Here is a 24828-nt window from a genome sequence, read left to right on the forward strand (position 1 = left end):
CTTCCCACATAATCCTAGGATATATCCCGCCAGGCCTGGGGGACTTGTCTATCCTCAAGATTTTCAAAATGCCCAACACATCTTCCTTCCTAACAAGTATCTCCTCTAGCTTACCAGTCCGTTTTAACAATACGGTCCCTCTCATTTGTAAATACTGAAGAAAAGTACTCATTCAAGACCTCTCCTATCTCTTCCGACTCAATACACAGTCTCCCACTACTGTCCTTGATTGGACCTACCCTCGTTCTCGTCATTCTCATGTTTCTCACATACGCATAAAAGGCCTTGGGGTTATCCTTGATCCTACCCGCCAAAGATTTTTCATGCCCTCTCTTAGCTCTCCTAATCCCTTTCTTCAGCTCCCTCCTGGCTATCCTGTATCCCTCCAACGCTCTATCTGAACTTTGTTTCCTCAACCTTATGTAAGCCGCCTCCTTCCTCCTTACAAGACATTCAACCTCCCTCGTCAACCAAGGTTCCCTCACATGTCCATCTCTTTCCTGCCTGACAGGTACATACATATCAAGGACACGTCGTATCTGTTCCTTGAAAAAGTTCCACATTTCAACGACATCCTTCCCTGACAGCCTATGCTCCCAATTTATGCTTCTCAGATTCTGTCTTGCAGCAAAGTATTTACCTTTCCCCCAATTGTAAAACCTGCCCTGTTGCATGCACTTATCTCTCTCCATAACCAAGGTGAAAGTCACAGAATTGTGGTCACTATCACCAAAATGCTCACCCACTAACAAGCCCATCACTTGTCCCGGTTCGTTACCAAGTACCAAATCCAATATGGCCTCTCCTCTGGTCGGACAATCTACATACTGAGTTAGAAAAGCTTCCTGGACACACTGCACAAACACCGCCCCGTCCTATTCTACTTGATCTAAAGAGGTTCCAATCAATATTTGGGAAGTTGAAATCGCCCATGACTACTACCCTGTGGCTTCTGCACCTTTCCAAAATCTGTTTCCCAATCTGTTTCTCCACATCTCTGCTGCTATTGATGGTAGCACTTGTTTGTTTTGAGTGTTAACTTTTTTAAGATTAGTTTTGGCGAAGAATGGTTTCCACTTGCATTGTTGAGGCACAGTTCATCCCTGTGTTGGAGCAAAGTTCACTCTTTCCCTGGAGCCCCGCCTTCATTTTGATGTCATGTCAGTATAAGATGTGATTCTATATTCCGGCTACATTTACGCCATTGATGGAATGCAATCAACGAAAGTGGTGTTGACTGGTCACTCCTGAATTTAATTAAGTTATGGAGGTTCTTTAAATTTCATATCGAGTTTGCAACTTCCTTCTGGGAACTTCAGTGGTGAAGTCAATGTATATTGGTTGTACAAGCCAGATAGTATTAATTACAGTATGGTACTTTTGCAGATGCAAAATCTTAGATGGGACTGAAAGTTACAATAGGTGAACAATGTAGTGTTTAATATTTGTTCTTGCTGATATGTTATTGGAAATCATTAGTTTAATGAAAAGCAGCTACTTTCATCGTTAAATACACTTGAGAATTGTGATGGCACATATGATCAAAATAATTTTGCTTATATATTTTCAGATGTTAAATTGGTGGAGAGAGGCACCTGGTTGTAGTAGTCTGTGGAGATTGTTGTGGGGAGTGTGGGTGTTACAGAGTTTGTGATCCAATGTGCTAGGCCTCAGGTTTAGTTTTGTAAATTTGATAGCTTGTTGATTTGCATCTAAGGTATCAAACTGTTCAAGAACAGATTTTACTTCAGAATCTGTTGGATTTTATTTTCCTTTTCAAATAACTTATTTGTGAGGTCAAAGTGCATTCCATAATTTTTCATTTCCATTCCCTAAAACATTTGGCTCCTACTCTATACCTAAGTGCTTTTTTTCCCGTTTGGTTCACAGGTGTGCCAGCACCCAAATGCCAGGATGCGGGAGTGGGGAGCAGAAGCTGTGACTTCTCTGATAAAAGCTGGGTTGTCATTTAAACATGATCCACCTCTATCTCAAAATCAGGTTAGTTCATTAAGGGAAAGAAGCAGGAATTGATTTTACAACCCATTCACTCAAACATTGCCATTGACTAGAGGATAGAAGAGATATATTTTGCCTGAGGCCTAATAGCAATCCATTGTGGTGCTCATGGTGCTCTTGTTTCACTTCTTATTTATGGAAGAACTCCTTAACTGATCGCAGAGCAAATCCATTCCCACTGGAAATTTGTCATTTCAACCAAGTGTAATGAAGTAGCACAGGTTGCAGGAGGAAAACCATCTCTGATTGGTTATAAGACCTGGGGCAGATTGCAAAGAGGTCCTGCTGTGATTAGCCCTTTAACTTGCAATGCAATCATTAGCTTCAAAACTGCCTCCCTCAAATCTTTTATGGTTTTGTGATGATTTTTGAACATCCTTTGCCTTAAGGAGTCATTTCTGAACAAATGTCTGTGACTGATGGTGAAAAACATGTTTTCAATTTGCCGAGCAAAAGCATTTAAGGCAGAAAATTTAAGTGGTTTCTGTGACCCATAAAATTTGCTTTATTTAAATTTAGTTGATTTATAACCAGTTTAGGCCCAGTGACAAGAGAGCAGGAATATTCTTCAGCAATGACCAACCTCTTTAAGCGCAAATGTTACTGTTGATCTGTTGCAAATATGTAGCAAGTCATCGGTGTACTGCAAATTTTGTCAAAATTCAGCAATGGAATTTTAATGCATGCACAACTCAGATTTCTTTAGCTATTGCCGTAATTGTTCTTGCAAAATCTTTTGGTTGATGCAGTGGGTACCACTGAACACCAGGTCCTAAATGAAATCAGGAACAACCTAAGCTGTAGTTCCTCGTTCAGATAAATAGCCGTGCAATAATAATTGTCTGAACTATTATGTGACACTAAACCAGAGAATAACCAAATTTTGTGGACCTCTATGTCAACATATCACCTTCAGGTGATAAATTACAAATCTTGCTCACTTTTCGTTTTCTTCCTAATTAAAATGAACAGTTTACCCTTTTGTTCTTGGCCAGAGTTTCTTTTTCAATTTTGTCATTGAAACTTAGCTCTTAAGCTATTGAATTTTTGATATTCATGTAAAAGATTCTCTGTACTTCTTTGCACAAATAATTTACTCGAGAAGTTTGGTTCTTTGAAAGGTCTTATTTCTTCTTGGTGTTTTGACTTTGTTTGCCCCGAACTTGGTTTTGAATTTCTTCACAGAGGCTGCAGTTGTTGCTGCTGAATCCACTGAAGGAACTGTCCAATATTGTGCACTCTGACATCCGACAGAAACAATTGGAGTGCGTGCTTCAGATCTTGCAGAATGAAGGAGACAGCCTGGGGCCTGGCTGGCCATTGGTGCTGGGAGTCATAGAAGCAATTCGAAATGACCAAGGGTCAGTAACAGCTATTTTTGCTTTGTTGTATCTTGGTTTCCAAACATTATAAATTTGTGTTTGAATTTCCTCTTCATACCAGCATACGACTATGAAGAGTTAATATGATCTTAATGGCTGAGTTCTAATGAATATGCAGAAACAGAGGTAGTAGGACTTAGTGGAGTGGACTCGATGGGCCGAATGGCCTTACTTCCGCTCCTATGTCTTATGGTCTTATGGAAAAGCAAGGGTTGTTCTTGGAGCAGATAAGTTTAAAGGAGTTTTGTTCAAAATATACAAGATTGAGGTTTTATAAGAAATATAAGAAAAAATTGTTCCTCTGAGCTGATCGTACAAGCTGCAAGAGAAACAGATTTAAGACTTTGGCAAGAGATGCAGGAGGTAAAGTGAGGAGGAACTTGTTTTACGTAGTCCATGTGAATGACCTGGTAATTGCTTAGAGATGGTGCGTGTGGAAACAATCAACGATCTCAGAAATAAATTAGATGAGCACTTGAGAAAATAAACTGCAGTACTTCAAGATCAAGCAGAGCTGTGGTACTGACTGGATTTCTCTGCAGGGGTTGGTCTGGTCTTGATTGGCCTCCTGCTGTAAATAACTCTCTAAGTGTATACTTTGCTCAGACGCATGTCAGCTATCATTGTTTGGTTACATGTATGAACTTCCAAATCAGTTTCTATCCTTGGTTCCTTTGCAGTAGCTGTTAGAATGCATTTTTTTAAAAATCAAGTTATCCAAGTGAAATACTTCTGAAAACAGATAGTGTAATATTTATGAAACTGCAGAAATCTGAAACTGGTCTAGAGAAAGTGACTACTGTTAAGAAAAAAGTATCTAATGTTAATTTTGTTTGCATTCTTAATGTTGGAAACATTGTCTGCTATATGCCGTTCTAATATATTCTGGTGCATTTTATTGAAAAGAGCCAAACACTTGATCAGGAATTTAGTCACTTGTCCTATAATTTGGTTCCATTCCTGCAAAGCACCTTGGATATTTAGTATATTAAAAGGAACTTAAAAAATGCTATTTGCTGTTGAAAAGGCTTCAGAAATTGAAAATGCACCTATTTTATTTCTGAACTTGACTTAATGAAGCATGAGACTGATTTAATACTTTTTAATCCATAAGAATACTTCTAGAGGGTGCAGATGTAATTAATGTATAAATTTAATTAGGGCAGGTTTTTCAGTCACAGTTTTTATTGTGATTAAATATTTTCCGAAGTGTTCTCCCTCCACTGCTGGAATGGTTACACTGGATTAATAGATATTATTCCTCCTTTTTGCAGTGAATCTCTAATCCGTACAGCATTCCAATGCTTGCAATTAGTGGTGACTGATTTTCTACCCACCATGCCCAGCACCTGTCTTCAGATTGTTGTGGATGTAGCTGGCAGCTTTGGGCTTCAGAATCAAGAGCTGAACATTAGTTTGACATCAATAGGTCTTTTGGTAAGTTGTTATCACATAGAACATAGAAAAATACAGCGCAGTACAGGCCCTTTGACCCTCGATGTTGCGCCGATCCAAGCCCACCTAACCTACACTAGCCCACTATCCTCCATATGCCTATCCAATGCCCATTTAAATGCCCATAAAGAGGGAGAGTCCACCACTGCTACTGCCAGGGCATTCCATGAACTCATGACTCGCTGAGTAAAGAATCTACCCCTAACATCTGTCCTATACCTACCACCCCTTAATTTAAAGCTATGCCCCCTCGTACTAGCTGACTCCATACATGGGAAAAGGTTCTCATGGTCAACCCTATCTAAACCCCTAATCATCTTGTACACCTCTATCAAGTCACCCCTAAACCTTCTTTTCTCCAATGAAAACAGCCCCAAGTGCCTCAGCCTTTCCTCATACGATCTTTCTACCATACCAGGCAACATCCTGGTAAACCTCCTCTGCACCCGTTCCAGTGCCTCCACATCCTTCCTATAGTATGGCGACCAAAACTGCACACAATACTCCAGATGCGGCCGCACCAGAGTCTTATACAACTGCAACATGACCTCAGGACTCCGGAACTCAATTCCTCTACCAATAAAAGCCAGTACGCCATATGCCTTCTTCACCGCACTATTTACCTGGGTGGCAACTTTCAGAGATCTGTGTACATGGACACCAAGATCCCTCTGCTCATCCACATTACAAGTATCCGACCATTAGCCCAGTACCCCATCTTTTTGTTACTCATACCAAAGTGAATCACCTCACACTTACCCACATTGAACTCCATTTGCCACCTTTCTGCCCAGCTCTGCAGCTTATCTATATCCCGCTGTAACCTGACACATCCTTCCTCACTGTCAACAACTCCTCCGACTTTCGTATCATCCGCAAATGTAAGAACTTCGTCCCTCAACGAGACTCAAAATTGCACAGCATAGAACACTTGATGTAAAAGTGAAGAGTTAGAAGGATCTATTGATGGGAATCATGGTAGTGGGCTGACAGAAGTATCTGTTGATGGGGCCCATGGTGGTGGGCTGATAGAAGCTTGTATGGAGTATAAACATCACACCAAAATGATCTGTTTCTGTGCTGTGAATGCTTTTTCCCATGCAGCACTCCAAACTTTGTAGCCTCCATTTCAGTGTAGCTAAAACAGTCAAAGTCAATGTCAGCTCTTCAATGAAATGACTGTGGTTTGATGCAGTTCACAGCAAATGATTGTCTCTAATTGACAATTCATTCACTCTATATAAAGGCTGACAGAATGAGAGAGATGCGAGTTTGAGGTTGTCCACTGTGCTTCACAGTATATTTTAAATTCAGTTAGGATGAACTTGTGTTGGTTGAATAAGATTTTTAAAAAATTAGCTTTCTAAGGTACTGTATTGCAATTTATCACATCACAAATTACTAAAACTATTCATTTTTAAAACAATAATTAAATGATAACTTAATGATACTAAGCCATTACTTTTAAGCAGTGGTGATCGCCTTTTCTTCCAAACATTGCAACCTAGTAAATATCTGGTTTAATGTTTGTAGTTTATCATTTAATCAGTAACTGCCAGTTAAGTTCCTGTTGCTTTCTGTACTAGGAGCTGTTAATCTTGTCAAGTTTCATATTTGATCAGGTACAGCTGAGAATAGTCTCCACTTACTATCTTATTGGATTCATTTTCATATCCTGATCACACGATTCTGTTTCAAAATTCAATTGATTATAAGGATTTAATTTTGGCTTTTTTCATTTTAAAGATTGTTACTTATTTAATGCTTGCAGTTTGTTAACAACTTTGAGCTTTATTCTATTACAAAATCAACTGTAAATGAACTAGATTCTTTGACACTGAACTGCAATTATTGTTTCCATGTTAGAATTATACATTTAAAATTATTTATATTGTATCTCACAAGAAAGGCACTTTGTTAAACAAAAATCAGTGTTATAACATATTTTGATTTTCACCACAGTTTGAGATTCCATCAGAATATTTTAAGGTTTTTGCAAAGATTTGTAGCTCGAGTTGTGGATGTGGTTGTTGTTTGCTCGCTCATGCATGACAACACACCAGCCTAGCAAGCAAACCAAAAATGTATTCTTCAGATTTTTAGAATTCTGTAAGTCTCTGGTTTGCAGGATAATCAGTTATTTTTACAACATTTTTTAGTCTTTTGAACATCCTTTGTGTGTTTTTCCTCAGTGGAACATCTCAGACTATTTTTTCCAACGAGGAGAGACCATCGAGAAGGAACTAGACAAGGAAGAAGCTCTGCTGCGGAAACAGGCAGAGGAGAAGGGAGTCCCTTTAAACCGACCATTCCATCCTGCTCCACCATTTGACTGTCTCTGGTTGTGCCTTTACTCAAAGCTGGGAGAACTGTGTGTGGATCCAAGGCCAGCTGTCCGGAAGAGTGGAGGACAGACCTTGTTCTCCACAGTTGGTGCACATGGTACTTTATTACAGCATGCCACCTGGCATACGGTGTTGTGGAAGGTACTGAACAAGCCAGAAAATAATTATTTTTACTGGTTTATGTTCCAGGTCTGCTGGGCCACATGGCACCTTCATTTCAAGGATTCTAGCTGAATAACAGTTTCACATCTCAGCTTCACATTTTTCCTTTATTCACTTTCATAAATTGCTCCTCCTGCCATGCTGTGTCCCTCTGTTTCTTTTCCTGCCTTTATCTTGACTTGTACTCTCATCACTGATACTTTCGACTTGGACTTGAAACCTCCTTCTCAGACATCGCTGCCCCTCAGCTCAGATCCACACTGAGTCGCAGTGGTGCCCCCTGCCTTTCATTCTGGTCCTCTGTCTCCCTGTTCAATATCCCTACCGTTTCCAAATTTCAGACGAGTAAGACTCCCAACTCCATTGAGATTAAATCAGACCTTATTAAATTGTAAATGGCATGCAGTCTGAATTGTCTCACAAACTTTCTCTTTAAAAAAAAACAACTGAATGTTCTAAGCTGAGTCATAAGCTTTTCTTTTTTTTAAACTCTATAATATTTCAGTCTGGAAACACAAAATTCAAAAGGCAATAAATGAACTTCTGAATCTTTGTGTGGGGATAGAATATAGCCAGAAATGTAATGATACCTCCAATGTTTCATTCCTTGGCCCTTGACATTCTTTCTGTCTGGCATAGTGTTCTCCTTAATACATATATCTCCTTTCTTTCCTGAGCACCTTGATATCCAAGTGTATTTAGGCAGCTCTATTAATCAAGTAGTGTTGCAAATGTTAGTGTACAATAGCAACTTAAGACTAGAATGTTTAGTAATTAAAGTAGAAAGTGCTGGAGAAACTAAGTAGGCCTGGCAGCCATAGAGAGAAAGAGAGTTAATGTTTCTAGTCAACATTTCTTTCTATTTTTATTTGAGATCTTCAGCTTCTGCAGTTTCTTGCTGTGTTCGTGAGAAAAGTGTTTTTTTGCAAGCTGTGGAAATGTATGTTTCACCCTGAAACTATCCAATAAGGGAAACCCTAAAGAAACTGCTATGACGTTAGAATTTCCTTTCGACGAAAATCTGCCTTACTTTCCAGAAAAATTGAGTGCATTTAAAATAAGTTGTCAGATTCAGCAGAAAGTATGAACTTCCAAGATGAGTAATGAAGTTTTCCAATATGCTTAGGAAGGGTCACTGGATCCAAAGCATTAACTCTGATTTCTGCCCACAATGCTGCCCAACCTGATGAGCTTTTCCAGCAATTTCAATTTGTGACGCTGCTTGTATATAGGTATAGTTTGCTCTAGATTTTCTGAGCTGGATTTCATTCTGACTGATATCTGTACTTAATCATGTTTGTTCTCTGTCCATATTAGGTTTTATTTCCCCTTTTGGATCGGGTTAGAGAATCGTCCACAACAGCTGACAAAGAGAAGATAGAGTCTGGTGGTGGAAATATTCTTATTCATCATTCGAGAGACACTGCTGAGAAACAATGGGCAGAGACATGGGTTTTAACATTGGCTGGAGTGGCTAGAATATTTAACACCAGGAGAAACTTACTGCAGTCTTTAGGTATTGTTATGTACCCAGATCTCTCAAAGTGTGTGTCTATATTGTTTTTAGTGTTGTGTAGCTGAAAACCTTGGAACCTATCAATAATGTCCCTTTTGATTTTTTTTTTCAGGGGACTTTTCAAAAGCCTGGGATGTATTGTTGGATCACATCCAGTCAGCTGCACTGAGCAAGAACAACGAAGTTTCACTGGCAGCTCTGAAGAGCTGTCAGGAAATTTTACAAATTGTGACCCCTGTAAAAGATTCTGACAAGTCAGAAGGTCTGTCTGGTGTTAATATGCCAGTTTTTGTGGGACCGCTGATACCCCCACCTAGAACCTTATCCAGGACAGATTCGCTGGGAGAAAAACTGGGAAGATTTAATGGAGCTGAACTGAATGCAGCAGTAGATGAGATTGAGGATTCTGCCCTATGGTGGGCTGCATGGAATACCTGGTACAAGATAGGTTTGGAAAGCACAAAACCACCAACTACCTGTGATAAGGTGTTCTTCATTCCAAGTCAGCCATTCCTCACAGCACTTGTGCAGATCTTCCCGGCTCTGTACCAGCACATCAAGTCTGGCTTCAGCATGGAGGACCTGAAGAAATTGGGTGTGATACTCCATAGTTCTGTGTCAGTTCCAATCAGCTCGGATGCCTCTCCATTCATTCTACCATCCTATACTGAAGCAGTGCTGACTAGTCTTCAGGAAGCAGTGCTGATAAGTCTAGATGTCCTACAGAAGGTATGAACAATTTAATGCACTGTATAAAGGTGTAGAAATGATAATAGAGTCTGTAACAAAAACACCCATTGTAAACCTGATGTGTAAATACATTCCATGAACATACAAGTATCAGTCTAGTATGTCACTTAATGAGAGAGGTTATACCAAGGCAAAGTTTTTTTTTGGTCCACCAATAAGTAAAACAAACAGGTTGTAAGAACAGTTTTGACTGGGATTGTAGTTGATCCATTAAATGATTTAACAGTTAGAAATACTTAGCATAAAGATTAGTTGTAACAGCGTTTGGGTTAATTCCTGCATCAGCTGAGGTTACCATGAAGGTCTGTCCTTCCCAACCTTTCCCCTCGCCTGAGATGTGGTGACCCTCAATTAAACCACCATCAAGTACTGTAGGACTATGGAAATTTTTATCAGTCACTGACCAAGTATTCAAGACATTTGCAATAAGTGCAACTTTAATATTTTATAAATTGGTAATAAATGGCAGAATTATTTACATAGATTTTGTATATTGTTGTAATGTTGTGACCTACAAAGATTCCTGTGTTAAGTATCTCAAGGGGCCATATGTTTGGCATGTTAGTCTGCAGTGCTCAGGTTACCAGTTGAAATTATTTATGGTATTCTAGTGCATCTTTAATAAATGAACCTCAGACTTTTGAACTGCATTCTTCAAAGAACTTGAAATTGGTCTTGTTTTCACTCCATCTGTCTCTCTGTTATATGAGATTATAGTGATTAAGAGAGGGAAAGCTGACCAGTTTTTCCACTTGACAAGCTGTAGCTTACAGTATAAGTGTCTAAGTCTTCACTGACCTCCTGGTTCAGTGGACAGACTTGGTGTATTATTAGAGTGTGGAAGTTGCAGTTTGTTCAGAAAATGAAGTTGTCTCACCAGTCTGGGCAACAATAAGAATCGGCTTCATGGTTTATCTCCCCTCCGGTTGAGGGGCAAGCAAAGATTCCTTTCCTAACTGCTTTCCAGTGATCTCTGCTTAAAATCTATTTGTGGACATGCTTGGGAACAGTAGAATTGATTTAAAAAAAAGGGAAGAGGATGAAGACCTGTTTGTCCTCACTGTTTTGAGAAAGTAAAGAAAACAGTTGTTAGCCTTGAATTCATGAGTGTTGAAATACTGGTATAACTTAAGTGAAATGTGTGCATTTACTTTTGGAAATGTCTGTTTTTAATTGTATTTCGTTTGCAAATCCATGGATTGAAAATGAGGTTCAAAATTGACCTCATGGGGACTGATCTTCACAGAATAAACAGCACCTCTATTCTCTTATGGTATCATTTCACTTTCACATAAAAGCCTGCTGACTGTTCCTTGCCCAAGTACATTTTTGAAGCAATAATCTAAAGTTTGACTGTTCACAAAAGGACTAGAGAAGGAAATATTGTGTTTGAAGGTCATTAATTGTTACTACCACATAGTGTCCTTAACAGCTAAACAAATTTAAACAATGAGTAACTGAAGGTGGAAATTAGTAAGGTTCCAGATTCAACCCCTAGATGTAGAATGAGTTAGCTGAAATCAGTGAACGAATCACCTGGCCTTTAGAAATGCCACCCAGCATTTACTGTCACAAGTGAATCACGGCCATTTTGGGTGCAGAAGCCGGGGCTGGTGCAGTCTGTGGAATGATATTTTTGTATTCTTCATGTGCTAAAAGAAGATAAATTGGCGTAAGTGGAGTGTTTCTATTGTAGGGCAGAGTGGTAGACATGATCTGTATGGACTTTAGTAAGGCGTTTGCTAAGATTCCCCATTGGAAACTGGTTAGCAAGGTTAGATCTCATGAAATACAGGGAGAGCTAGCCATTTGGATACAGAACTGGCTCGAAGGTAGAAAATGGAGTGGTGGTGGAGGGTTGCTTTTCAGACTGGAGCCCTATGACCAGTGGAGTGCCACAAGGATCGGTGCTGGGTCCACTCCTTTTCATCATTTATATAAATGATTTGGATGTGAACATAGGAGGTGTAGCTAGTAAGTTTGCAGATGACACCAAAATTGGAGATGTAGTGGACGGTGATGAAGGTTACCTCGGAGTACAACAGGGTCTTGATCAATGGGCTGAGGAGTGGCAAATGGAGTTTAATTTAGGTAAATGCGAGGTGCTGCATTTTGGAAAAGCAAATCAGAGCAAGTCTTATATGCCTAATAGTACGGTCCTGGGCAGTGTTGTTCAACAAAGAGATCTTGGAATGTGCATTCATAGTTCCTTAACAGTGGAGTTGCAGGTAGATAGGATAATGAAGAAGGCATTTGGTATGCTTTCCTTAATCGGTCAGATCATTGAGTATAGGATTTGGGAGGTCATGCTGTGGCTGCACAGGACGTTGGTTAGGCCACTTGTGCAATTCTGGTCTCCTTCCTCTCAAAAGGATGTTTTGAAACTTGAAAGGGTTCAGAAAAGATTTACAAGGATGTTGCAAGGGTTGGAGGATTTGAGCTATAGGGAGAGGCTGAATAAGTTGGGGCTGTTTTCCCTGGAGCATCGAAGGCTGAGGGCTGACCTTATAGAGGTTTATGAAATCATGGGGGGCATAGATAGGATAAATGGACAATGTCTTTTCCCTGGAGTGGGGGAATACAGAACTAGAGGGCATAGGTTTAGCGTGAAAGGGGAAAGAAATAAAAGAAACCTAAGGGGCAACCTTTTCACACAGAGAATGGTGCATGTACGGAATGAGCTTCCAGAGGAAATGATGGAGGCTGGTACAATTACAGTATTTAAAAAGTATCTGGATTGGTTTATGAATAGGAAGGATTTAGAAGGATATGGGCCAAGTGCTGGCAAATGGAACTAGATTAGGTTAAGATATCTGGTAGGCATGGGCAAGTTCAACCAAATGGTTTGTTTCCATGCTGTACATCTCAATGACTCTGTGACTAACTCATTGGGGATGGATAAAGAAGGAAAATTACAGAATTTGTGCCAAGAGTATTCATGAAGTACATATTACTGCCCATGAGAGCAAACAAAAGATCCAGAGCCATTCTAATTTAGTAATGGGTTCATAAAGTTCAGTTGTCACTGTACAAACAGAGTTGAAACTTTATTGCTGGAACAGCACAGCAGGTCAGGCAGCATCCAGGGAACAGGAGATTCGACGTTTCGGGCACAGGCCCTTCTTCAGGCCTGTGCCCGAAACGTCGAATCTCTTGTTCCCTGGATGCTGCCTGACCTGCTGTGCTGTTCCAGCAATAAAGTTTCAACTTTGATCTCCAGCATCTGCAGACCTCACTTTCTCCCCACTGTACAAACAGAGACTTGTATGGAAAGTATAATTTATTTTTCTTTCTGGTTGCAACCTCTTTGTTAAATATTATCTCTGTTAATTCTGTTTGACACTTAACTACTGTTAATTTGCATTATAATGCAGAGGGTTGAGCTAACATTTAACAGCCATGAACCAGATCTCCTCATGGCAGTTTGAAAATTTGAAGTTATTTTTTAAAGCTAGAAACATAACAATCTGCTGTTGGTAAAAGTGAACATGAAGCCATTATAAAGTCATTATAAACAGCTACCTGTTTCGCTTATGTCCTTGATTGAAGTAAAGCTTTTGTTAATGAGCTAATTTGTGACTCACACCAGTATAGTTCACATAACTTTTTGAAATTGCCTAGCAAGCCATTCCATTCTGTCATACCCTAAAAAGCAGACCCCACAAAATGTTTCTGATCAAGAAAGGAACCCACAAGCTACTTCATGGCAGTTAGGATGGACATTAATTGCCAGTCTCTTTGCCAATTATGTCTGCGTCCACGAATGAAATAGAGTAAACAACATAGGTGAAATGATGTATTTGATTTTCTGTTGACATCCTCCTAACTTGTTTCTCTCCTGATTTAGGCACTTTGCGTAGGGCCAGAAGACATGCAGATCATGTACCCAGCAATCTTTGACCAGTTGCTCTCATTTGTCGAGTTTTCCTGCAAGGCACCAACATATGGAAAACTAGAAACAAAAAATATAGCAAATGCAAAGTTTAATCAGGTAATCAGGCAAATACTTGTGTTCAGAAAATACACTTATCTTTTGTAATTGTGGTCGCTCAGAATGTACAATCACAATGAATGCATTACAATAAAATCCTCTGCTGTTTAGTTTTACTGTTTCATAGAAAAAACTTGGTCTCAACCACATTTGCTTTGTCTGTTTAGTTTTGAATCTGGCAGACTTGAACCCGATAATGCATTCTTTACGCCTCTGTTATTTATTCAGGGCAAACAAAATGAAAAGAGGATGATAGCTGATAACAAGGTTTTTTTTTAAAAGCTTGCATTGAGTGAGTAAGTGCATGTAGCATGCAGTTCAAAAAAACATTGCAGGCCAAGACTTGCAGTTGTGATCACCAGTCTTTTGTAAGCACGTGCCCAGTATACTCAGACATCACCAATGTTCGCTGAGATGGTTAGCCTCAACTGAGTTGATTGAAGAGCAGAATTAGTTTGGGGTAGGCAAGTGAAAATTGGCCAATTATTACATTTGGGAGCACTGTCAGGTGAGCCCTTTTCCCACCTTAATTGGGATGTTCAAATATGTGGGCATTAGATGCCATTTGAAGTGCCTGTCATGCCTTTGGCACAATAGACTACAACACGTTCATCTGGCTGTGTTACTTGAGAGGCTACCTACACCTGTGAAATAGCTATAGCACAAAATATTACATGAAGAGAAAATCAACAGTGAACCAATATGATTGCAGACATGTGGCCAGTACGCTGAAACATACATGAATTTTCAGAAGTTGCTGTGCAGTATCTAAGAGAGTTGTAAAAGTGTTTAAACTGGTTGGAGGAGGAAATGAGTGATGTATGAGGTAAGTCTCACATTTGGATGAAAAGCCCATTTACTCCTTTGCAGGCTAGTGAGATTTTATACAGTGCTAAGTAATTGGACATGAACCAATATTGACCACCTCAGCTGATAGTGCTTTTGCTTTAGCTAAATTGAATAGTTTCAGCTTTCTAAATCTATGCCAGTTGCCAAAAATTAATATCAAACTCTGTTGGGCATTTGAAGTGCAAAATGTGACATTATGAAATGTAACTGCTACCAGTTCTTTCCTTAAAATGTAAACTGAAGATTGTGCCAAATTATCAATACTATATCAGTGAATAACGTGTCGCAGTATTAGACTTGTGAACACATACAGCTAGAAAGCTTAAGGCATTGTTTTGTTTTGTTCTTGTGTTAACTATAAATTGAATTAGCAAGCTATTGTCATGTAAAGGAGAACAATAATGTTTTTACAGAAATTGTTAACATTTTCAAGTCAAACTCTGGGGCAGCAATTAGATATAATTTGTTGTGCTGAGAGAAATAATCACTATTATTCAACAGGGAGATTTTTAAGTTTTTTGAATTATTCTTGGTAATCAAAACAAAAGCATCAAACCCACATCAGAAAACCTATGCTCACTGGTGTATTGAGCCTTTTTGCATCAATAGCAATGTTTCCTTTAAAATTTAGTTTGTGAACCTGTTGACATCTATCTATCTAGAAATTGTGTGAATGTGTACACACATTTATTACAGAACAAGTCTTGCACAGTGCCATACAGACTGTTGTGTGTCCCAGTGCCAGTGCAACCAGGCATGCAGAGTTCACGTTTATAATTAAACCTGTGTCCCATCTCTCGACTACAGATATATTTTACCTCTTTCCCTTTCAGCCTTCTTCTCCTGTTGTTCATTTTCTGACACCTTTGACTCTGTAATTTGTCTTAAATATTTGACTTGAGGAAAAGTTTCCCAAATGTATAGACTCTGAAGGTCACTACTTCAATAAGTTTTAAATAAACATCGCTGTTAACCCAAGAGTGGTGATGAATAGGATTTCCAAAACACAACAACTAAAATTAATGATGCCAGGTTGAGGCTAGTATTGTCTTTATGCTTTCTGGACCACATGACTTAAGTAGTAAAGCAAAAGAAAAAAAAGACTTCCATTTGTACATTGCCCTTCATAATATAAATGTGGTGACTCTTGTAATATACAAAATGCAGCAGCCAATTTATGCACAGCAAGCTTCTCCAAACAGCAATATGATAATCAGATTTTCTTTTGATGTTGATTGAGGGATAAATCTTGGCCAGGACACTGGAGGCGATCACCCTGTTCTTTATCACAACAGTGCCGTGCAATGCTTTTACATCAATTTGCAGGGATAACTTGCACCTCAGTTTAATGTCCGAACTGAAGGATGGCACCTCATATGGTGTAGAACTCCCTCAGTATTGCACTGGAATATCAGTCCAGAGCTTTGTGCCTGGAGTGGGACTTACATCAACAACCTTCTGGTACAAAGGTGAGAGTTCTACCAACCGAGTCAGAGATGACACAATAAATGTACCTGGAATCTTCAGAAATCTTTCATCCTAAAATGTAGTAGAACTCGAACAGTGTAGCGTTTGAGCATTTTTTTTCAGCTATGACTGTATGATTCTCCTTTTATTCGTCTTTTTTGTGCTCATCAATCTGTTTCTGTCTGCCTGAGTTAATTGTTATGCTGTGCAAACTCTTATTTGAATTCTCCCAAAACTAATGCTATAGGACTATGTCATTTCCATTCAGGTGTCTTTAGGTTCTCTGAACTAATTCCATTTAAAACAAACTAATTTCATTACTCATCATTTTTATCATGGTGCCATTCTTATTGGTTGCAGCATATGGCCTAACCATTACTTAAACGAGAAAAGCATCATATTTGAGATTCTTGACATTGTCTGTGCCCTTCTTAAGAATGAAGTCTACATATTTTAGCAAAGGATAAATTGATAACTTTGATAATATTTTTGTTGGAGTTGGAGTTATACTTAATACATCATTAAAAGATGTTTAATTAAACAAAGCTGAAAATGTGTTGCTGGAACAGCGCAGCAGCTCAGGCAGCATCCAGGGAACAGGAGAATCGATGTTTTGGGCATAAGCCCTTCTTCAGGAATGAGGAAAGTGTGTCCAGCAGGCTAAGATAAAAGGTAGGGAGGAGGGACTTGGGGGAGGGGAGTTGGAAATGCGATAGGTGGAAGGAGGTCAAGGTGAGGGTGATAGGTCAGACTGGGGTGGGGGCGGAGAGGTCAGGAAGAAGATTGCAGATTAGGAAGGCGGAATTGAGTTCGAGGGATTTGACTGAGACAAGGTGGGGGGGGAGGGGAAATGAGGAAACTGGTGAAATCCGAGTTCATCCCTTGTGGTTGGAGGGTTCCTAGGCGGAAGATGCGGCGCTCTTCCTCCAACCTCGTGTTGTTGTGGTCTGGCGATGGAGGAGTGGGAGGGGGAGTTGAAGTGTTGAGCCACAGGGTGGTTGGGTTGGTTGGTCTGTGTGTCCCAGAGGTGTTCTCTGAAACGCTCCGCAAGTAGGCAGAGCTACCGGCACAGACAATGACAAGAATCTCAAATATGATGCTTTTCTCGTTTAAGTAATGGTTAGGCCATATGCTGCAACACATTTTCAGCTCTGATCTCCAGCATCTGCAGACCTCACTTTCTCCTTTAATTAAACAAATCCCTCTTTTCTCCAATTGACAAACTATCAAGTTTCCCTCCTAGCAATAAAATCCTCAAAGGGGAACTTAATACATTTGATTCCCTACATGATTAGATTCCCTACAGTGTGGAAACAGGCCCTTCGGCCCAACGAATCCACACTGACCCTCTGAAGAGTAACCCACCCCCCTCTGACGAATGCACCTAGCACTATGGACAATTTAGCATGGCCTATTCACCTGACCTGCACATCTTTGGATTGTGGGAGGAAACCGGAGCACCCGGAGGAAACCCATGCAAACAGGGGGAGAATGTGCAAACTCCACACAGACAGTTGCCCGAGGCTGGAATCAAACCTGGGACCCTGGTGCTGTGAGGCAGCAGTGCTAACCACTGAGCCACCATGCCGCCCATAATTATATCAAAACAAGCAATATCATATGGCACCACATTGGAGAACATGTAAGTTCAGTCATTTCAGGAAAAATTGCTTGGTCTTTCTCTCACTTTTATTCCAAGTCACTATTACTTATTTAAGTACTTTTTCTCAAAGGTGATAGCTTGAAAGTTGAATGGGTCACGAATGTTATAAAGCTCAGCAACTTAAATTGTGGAGAATGTTTTAAAGAAAATTTAAATCCCTCCACTTCATTTGAATTAAACTACCAAAATCTTTATCAAAATACAATTGCATTACCTAAAGTTTTCAACAATTATAGAACAAAATGGCATCTTGTTTAAATTTCCAAATAGTTTGATAATGATTATATCTTCTTTTGTTCTGTTTATGCCGCTTCTGTACGTGATGGATATATAATAGATTCAACTTTTTGCTCCGGTAAGTTTTAAACCTCCAGTAGGTCATTTTGAGACTTGCATTAGATTGCCCTAAATCGCATGGCAAAGTACACTTTGGTACACCATTAACCCAAATTATTTGCTTCCTAATTTGATCTGTCTTTTAAAGCTGCAGTGTCTTTTTTCTGATAATCCACTTTAATTTGATTTCACAAATTTGAAATCAAATAATTTATTCACTTCAATAATTGATTTTTCAATTATTTCAATTCAAAGTTTAAAAAGGAAAAAGGTTATACATCTAAGTAGAAATATATATGTTAACGTTACATATTTTCAGGAGAAAGATTAGCAGCTAGCTGCAGTCACCTTATCACAGAGGCAAAAGGGTGGAGATGATAGATTCTTTAAAGGCAGGGGTGACAGTTGGACTTCAGTCCTGAGTGACTCGGCTTCACACTGAGGATCATTGCAGTCACCTGTCTTGAAATATGGATGTATGAAAGTCTGATTCTAATTTTGCTTCCAGTTTTTCATCTGTTGCATCTGCACCGCAATTCTCTCATACATAGCCACCATACAGTGTTATGCTTTTAGTGTTGTCCTGTGAGAAGTTTCTTTTTTTGCTAACTTCATAGGTTTGAGAGATCGCAGGCCAGGTTCTATTTCCTAACATGAACAGGGTTGAAACCTGGCTGTGAAATGTAGAATGACTGCATTTGCTGTGTGGCCTCTGTCACACTGAGAATGTCAAATGCAGTTTATGAGAACACTTTGCACCACCTGTCTGTTTTACCTCAAAAGCCCACACTGAATTTAAATGCCTGCTTCCCATTCCAGCTCTGATCTCTCCATTTCTGACCTGCTGCGCTATTCCAACCAAGCTCAAGGCGAGTTTCGGAAATAGTGGTGGTAAATTTCTAATTTCCCATTGGTCAGCTGGGCAGTACAGATTATCCACCATTGTAGAACCCATCTTTTTTTTAAAAGGACAACAGATTACTGCCCAGGTGGTAAACTTAAAAATTACCACTGTCAGCACCTCATCTTTCTGTTGGTCATTCTACAGCTGTATGGTTTGAACAATGACTTCAGAGCATGAGAGCTTTATTTTTATCTTCTGTGCAAGAGCTACTGGTAAAATATGATAGATCTGGGAAAAGGAAGGTCAGTTGACCATTAGGAATATAAAGTTTTTGTTAGGATAGTGGGCATGCCAGTTATTTGTGGATTTATGCATGTGGTGTTGGATTTTGTTTTTGAAACAGAACAAAATTTGTTGTGCTAGGATTCTGTTTTATATTTCAGACTGGTGTGTTCATCAGCGTTTTCTCTCTTCAAATTTTGTCCACTTATGGGGGTGTGTGATTTGCATATTATTTCAATTTTTCCATTATCCAACAAAAGACCATTTATATCATCTGACAATTTTCTAATAAGCAATTTGTAGGTTACAGAACTGATCACCAGTGAATATAAATCTGCTCAGTCTTCCCCCATCTATCCATCCATTTACTTATTTTCAAGTTACTAAAAGTAGCGGCTTATCCAATGAAGGACACAGAGTTAAAGTTCTTTTTTATTATTTTTGCTATTTCATTATGCTTACTGATTTTAATATTCATTTGAACGTCAGCATTTGCAGTTTTTCTTTTTTTTTCCTTCTGCACATGTGGCTGTTGCCTGATTGAAATAATGAAGAAACCCTTTGTTGATTGCCTTTGGCCTCACAAAATAAAGAATCCTGCTTTTTGGACTCTGTTCAGTTGTGGCTTCATCTTCACACCTTCCTTCCTTATATTAAGCGACTTAAATGAAATTTCAGCTTAAATTCATGTGGGAGTTTAATAACTGAATATTATGACCCCCCTCGAAAATGGCCTTTAAGTTTTCCAGTTCAGAAACCAGTTCACTGCTCTAAGTCTGTGACTTTCACCTATTCCAAAATAAGACTGGGGCCCATTTCGTTGTTGAGGCTGATGTGTAAGCAATAGGCAAAAGAAAATTCGGGTTCTAGGAAATTGTAATGTGGCAAAGAAAAGATTGAGCCAAGACTTCACCAGTTGTTGATCCATTTGCAATGTACTAATTTCAAGAACATTAGATCTTGAAATTTAATAAAACAAGCCATTGATGAACTAAGAGTTCAACTACCCATTCTTGAGAGAGCTTATTACAGGGTTCTGACACAAATAGACAACAATAGAGGTCAATTTTGTTTATGATTAGATGGCAGAACAGCTGTAAAGTTAAATCTTGAACAAAACTTGTTTGTTGGGAGCACAAGCAACTTTGGGAAGTGGTAAACGAGATAAGACAGGCAGGAGGTTTAGAGAGGATGTGAAGCAAAATCTTTTCACTTAGAGGGTGGCAGGATCCTGGAGCTCATTGTTTATTATGGTATGGAGGCACAAACATTTCAGAAGTATTTAGATGTGCTCTTGTGATGTCAGGGTACACAAGGCTGTCGGCCAAGTTCTGGAAAATGGGATTAGAATAGTTTGCTTGTTTACAAGCCTTTTTCTGTGCTATCGACTTCAATGACGTAAAGCAAGACAGGTTATCCATCACTAAATGCACGTTCCTGCAAATGCCTACTGTTAGCTAAAACTTACAAAGGGTGGGTTACTGTAGAAAGTATTAGCTTAAGCACTGGCAAATCATCTTTAGACTGTTTTGGTTGTAATACAAATCTCATTGTTTAATGTGTATGATTCACTCTGTTAACATTGCAACTGGTAGGTCAGTGTGACACTTTGCACCAACATTTCAACTGTGCCAATATAGTAATAATCCCAGAGTTGTTTCCTGACATAACCTCAAGGTGGTGTGTGTGTGTCTAGGTGAAAATCTTCAAGGCTTTCCTTCCAGTTTATAGTCTATAACTTTGTGATACTGAAGTAGCTTTATATTGAGGCTGAATTTGTGCTCTTTGATATTAGGATTGAGTGGAATTGAGATTGGAATTGGCTAGTAACAAAGTCACTGATCTCTATGGCTGAAATAAATATGTAGTTAATACACTTTATCTGTGATTCACCAAACCACTGGTCATGGGGCAGACCTTTTACGATTATCACAAACCCTTAATTTCAGACAACTTTTGACAGTAATCACTTGAGTCTTTTTATTTCACTTGATGATGAAGCTGCATGAACTATCATGCTTCTAGCTGGGTCACCAATAGTATAGGTATACATATGAGATATTATAGATATCATTTATAGTATGCTATATTTAATATTTGACAGTGCAGTGTCTTTGCATCAGTATATTCAAATTTAAATCCCCAATGTCTTCATTCCTTAAGTGCAAGTTATAAAAATGTGGAAAGCAGCGATACTGCAACTTTAAATTCTTAAAGTTTCCCTGTTTCAATTGTATCAATTTTTTTTGCCTTTATTTCTTTTCAGTGATCTGTGCATGCAAACCAGGAAAATTAAACTGATGACCCACATCTCTGTAAAGCAACTTTCAAATTGTAAGATTAGTAGTATTTTCATTAATTTTTTTACAATTAAATGCCATAAACTATTTTCTTGCAGGCGGAGTGGGTGGCTTTGAACTATGTGCCATTTGCTGAAAAATCCCTTGAAGTAGTTGTGGATTTGTATCAGAAGACAGCATGTCACAAAGCAGTAGTAAATGAAAAAGTCCTTCAGAAAATTATTAAGGTAAATTATGCTGCAGTACTGTAAAGTGATTTATGATTATATTGAGGATTGACTTTACGTGCCCTATAATGAAAGTTGAGATCTGATTCACATTAAGGATTACCTTAACTAATCTGTAGATAAATAGTTGCCTTTCAGAATAGTTTTCAACTTGATAAAATATTGCACAGTTTAATAAGGTTTTAAATTTTCAGTGATTCATATTAATGATCCTAAAATTTTGTGAACTAATTGAGTTGCTGTAATTTCAAACTCTGACATTGTTAGTTGTTATGCTGGGCTAATTTTTGAATCTGGAAGTGAATTCTGAAACAACTTCCTCCCCCCACTGGGATGGTAGGACTGCTGCTGTCAAATCAGTTTGCAGGTATTGTCTGTTGCTCATATTTTCTCACTATTAAAATTGTGTCAGGTACTCGGCGACACGTTTTTGTTGATTTTTCATGGGATTATGGGTGGTGCTAGCTCGGCCAATATTTGTTGCCCATCCCTGATTGCCTACAGAACAGGTGAGGGTCACCCACACTATTGTGGATTTGGAGGTGCATGTAGGCCAGGTAAAGATGGTAGATTTTCTTATTCAATAAGTTGAGATTTTACAACAAAAATTAAGTGGAGGCAATGTTATAATGGTGATGATCATGGAGTAGCAATCAGGGCCATAAATTAATGTACTGTGGGGAGTGGGCATAGATTTGAATTCCAATTGAAATAACTCTACAGAGGTAAATATCCTGTCACCAAGTCACCCTTCATAGAACATAGAACAATACATAGAACAATACAGCACAGAACAGGCCCTTCGGCCCACGATGTTGTGCCAAATATTTGTCCTAGCTTAAGCACCCATCCATGTACCTATCCAATTGCTGCTTAAAGGTCACCAAAGATTCTGACTCTACCACTCCCACAGGCAGCGCATTCCATGTCCCCACCACTCTCTGGGTAAAGAACCCACCCCTGACATCTCCCCTATACCTTCCACCCTTCACCTTAAATTTATGTCCCCTTGTAACACTCTGTTGTACCCGGGGAAAAAGTTTTTGACTGTCTACTCTATCTATTCCTCTGATCATCTTATAAACCTCTATCAAGTCACCCCTCATCCTTCGCCGTTCCAACGAGAAAAGGCCTAGCACTCTCAATCTATCCTCATACGACCTATTCTCCACTCCAGGCAACATCCTGGTAAATCTTCTCTGCACCCTCTCCAAAGCTTCCACATCTTTCCTAAAGTGAGGCGACCAGAACTGCACACAGTACTCCAAATGTGGCCTAACCAAAGTCCTGTACAGTTGCAACATTAGTTCACGACTCTTGAATTCAATCCCTCTGCTAATGAACGCTAATACACCATAGGCCTTCTTACAAGCTCTATCCACCTGAGTGGCAACTTTCAAAGATCTATGAACATAGACCCCAAGATCCCTCTGTTCCTCCACCTTACTAAGAACCCTACCATTAACCCTGTATTCCGCATTCTTATTTGTCCTTCCAAAATGGACAACCTCACACTTGGCAGGGTTGAACTCCATCTGCCACTCCTCAGCCCAGCTCTGCATCATATCTAAGTCCCTTTGCAGCCGACAACAGCCCTCCTCACTATCCATTTACACATGGAGAGTCCTTGACACTGATTCAGCTCCGTCAGAGCCAGCTCTGAGTGATCAGGATGCCTGTAACTCCTGTTTATATTTATCAGCAAGGGCTGTCTGATTGGGGCCGTTACTGTGGTCCAATCAGGGAACTCATACTCTGAGGTTCACCTGGCTGACCTTATTACAATCACTATACCAATGTGATCATTTAAGTTCAATGCAAGTCTGGAATTAAAAGCTAGTCTAATATTGATCATTTGATGACTGTCAATTGTCATAAAAACCCAACTGGTTCACTGAAGCTCTCTATAGAAGGAAATCTGCCAGTATTACCTGGTCTGTCCTACATGTGACTCCATGTGACCCACACTATGCGATTGACTCTTAACTGCCCTCTACCAATTTGGAATAGGCAGAAAAGGTTGTCCTGGCTAGTGACACACACATCCCATACACGGGCAAAAAATCCAACAATGATCACCATTAGGCTAGCTTTTAACTCCATATCTGTATTGCATTCCAAACCTATATCTCCAGGCGTTCTTGGTTGCTAGTCCATTAACATTTTCACTATGCCACTGCCACCCCCTACTTTTACAGTGGCCTTTCTCCTTCAGGACCTGAGTCTATTTTTTAAAAAAGCATTATAGTCCTACCAGACCATGGACAGGTCGAGAAGGAGGGTCTGTGGTAAGCCCAGCTAATATAGGAATTGAGCCCACACTGTTAGCATTACGCTGCATTGCACACCAACTATCGAGCCATTTAAGCGAACTGGTCCCCTATCCTTGAGTCTCGTAAGAACTGATGGGATTTAATGCCTTATTCCTGTAGCATGAAAGCGCATGTTTAAAATTAATTATCATGGCATTTTTCTTAATAGCATCAGTTCAAAATTGGCCACAGTTTCTTGCAAACTCTCAGGAACAGAAAATTACAAATGTGAGTTGTGTGTAGAAAAATCATAAATCTGTCTACAAGAAATTAGTTTTCTGAGTTGTCCGGAGGGTGGTGCCAAGTTGGAGGCTTCCTCAATTTCTCCTTATTTTAAAATAAGGCAAGAGCGCATTGGATTTGCAGCATGAAATTCCTGCAATAATCTGTTGGTGTGGATTATATTTGGCAACAGAAATCATTCACTCTCACTGTTTTTTTCTTTAGACATTGAGGATACCGCTCAGTTTGAAGTATGCCTGCCCTTCTGAAACAACGTGGAAAATGGCTGTTTCCTCTCTCCTTAAAATACTCTCGATTGGACTTCCTGTTGCAAGGCAACACGCTTCCTCAAAAAAATTTGATACTATGTGGCCAGAACTGGCCAACACATTTGAAGACTTCTTGTTTACAAAAAGGTACATGAAAAGCTTATCTCATTGTGTTGTCTTTCACTTATCTGATGGTTCAAGTATTATTCGAGTTATTTTATATGTAACATGAAGATTTACGCAGTGATCAATCATCTGAATAAACTAGAATGAGAAGTACTTGATCTAAGCACCATTTATCAGTGATTCGGTTGTATCTCAGAACTATGCCATGTCATCTCAGGTTCTTTGGTAAGGCACTTGCCTAAGTCAGAAGGTCGTGTAACCATGTGACTCAAGCTGACATGTTGTTACAGTTGTCGAGAGAAAATTGCTTT

The 24828-nt window shown here is 39.3% G+C and overlaps 1 protein-coding gene across 3 annotated transcripts in view; it reads left to right on the forward strand.

Annotated features, from left to right (window-relative positions):
• mon2 (MON2 homolog, regulator of endosome-to-Golgi trafficking) overlaps positions 1 to 24828 on the forward strand; it is a 132411-nt gene that overhangs the window by 92252 nt on the left and 15331 nt on the right. For 2 of the 3 annotated variants that reach the window (XM_087997020.1, XM_087997022.1), the window contains 10 exons: positions 1891 to 2001; positions 3205 to 3380; positions 4676 to 4838; positions 7049 to 7342; positions 8681 to 8879; positions 8992 to 9608; positions 13477 to 13620; positions 17937 to 17954; positions 21460 to 21588; positions 24348 to 24538. In XM_087997020.1, coding sequence (XP_087853146.1) covers positions 1891 to 2001; positions 3205 to 3380; positions 4676 to 4838; positions 7049 to 7342; positions 8681 to 8879; positions 8992 to 9608; positions 13477 to 13620; positions 17937 to 17954; positions 21460 to 21588; positions 24348 to 24538 — 2042 coding nt within the window. The remainder of the gene's footprint in view (positions 1 to 1890; positions 2002 to 3204; positions 3381 to 4675; positions 4839 to 7048; positions 7343 to 8680; positions 8880 to 8991; positions 9609 to 13476; positions 13621 to 17936; positions 17955 to 21459; positions 21589 to 24347; positions 24539 to 24828) is intronic. The other variant, XM_087997021.1, reaches the window with a different exon arrangement.

Source organism: Chiloscyllium plagiosum, unplaced genomic scaffold (assembly GCF_037043375.1).
Source record: "Chiloscyllium plagiosum isolate Xiang-an unplaced genomic scaffold, Cpla_swu_hap1 HiC_scaffold_19, whole genome shotgun sequence".
Lineage (NCBI taxonomy): Eukaryota > Metazoa > Chordata > Chondrichthyes > Orectolobiformes > Hemiscylliidae > Chiloscyllium > Chiloscyllium plagiosum.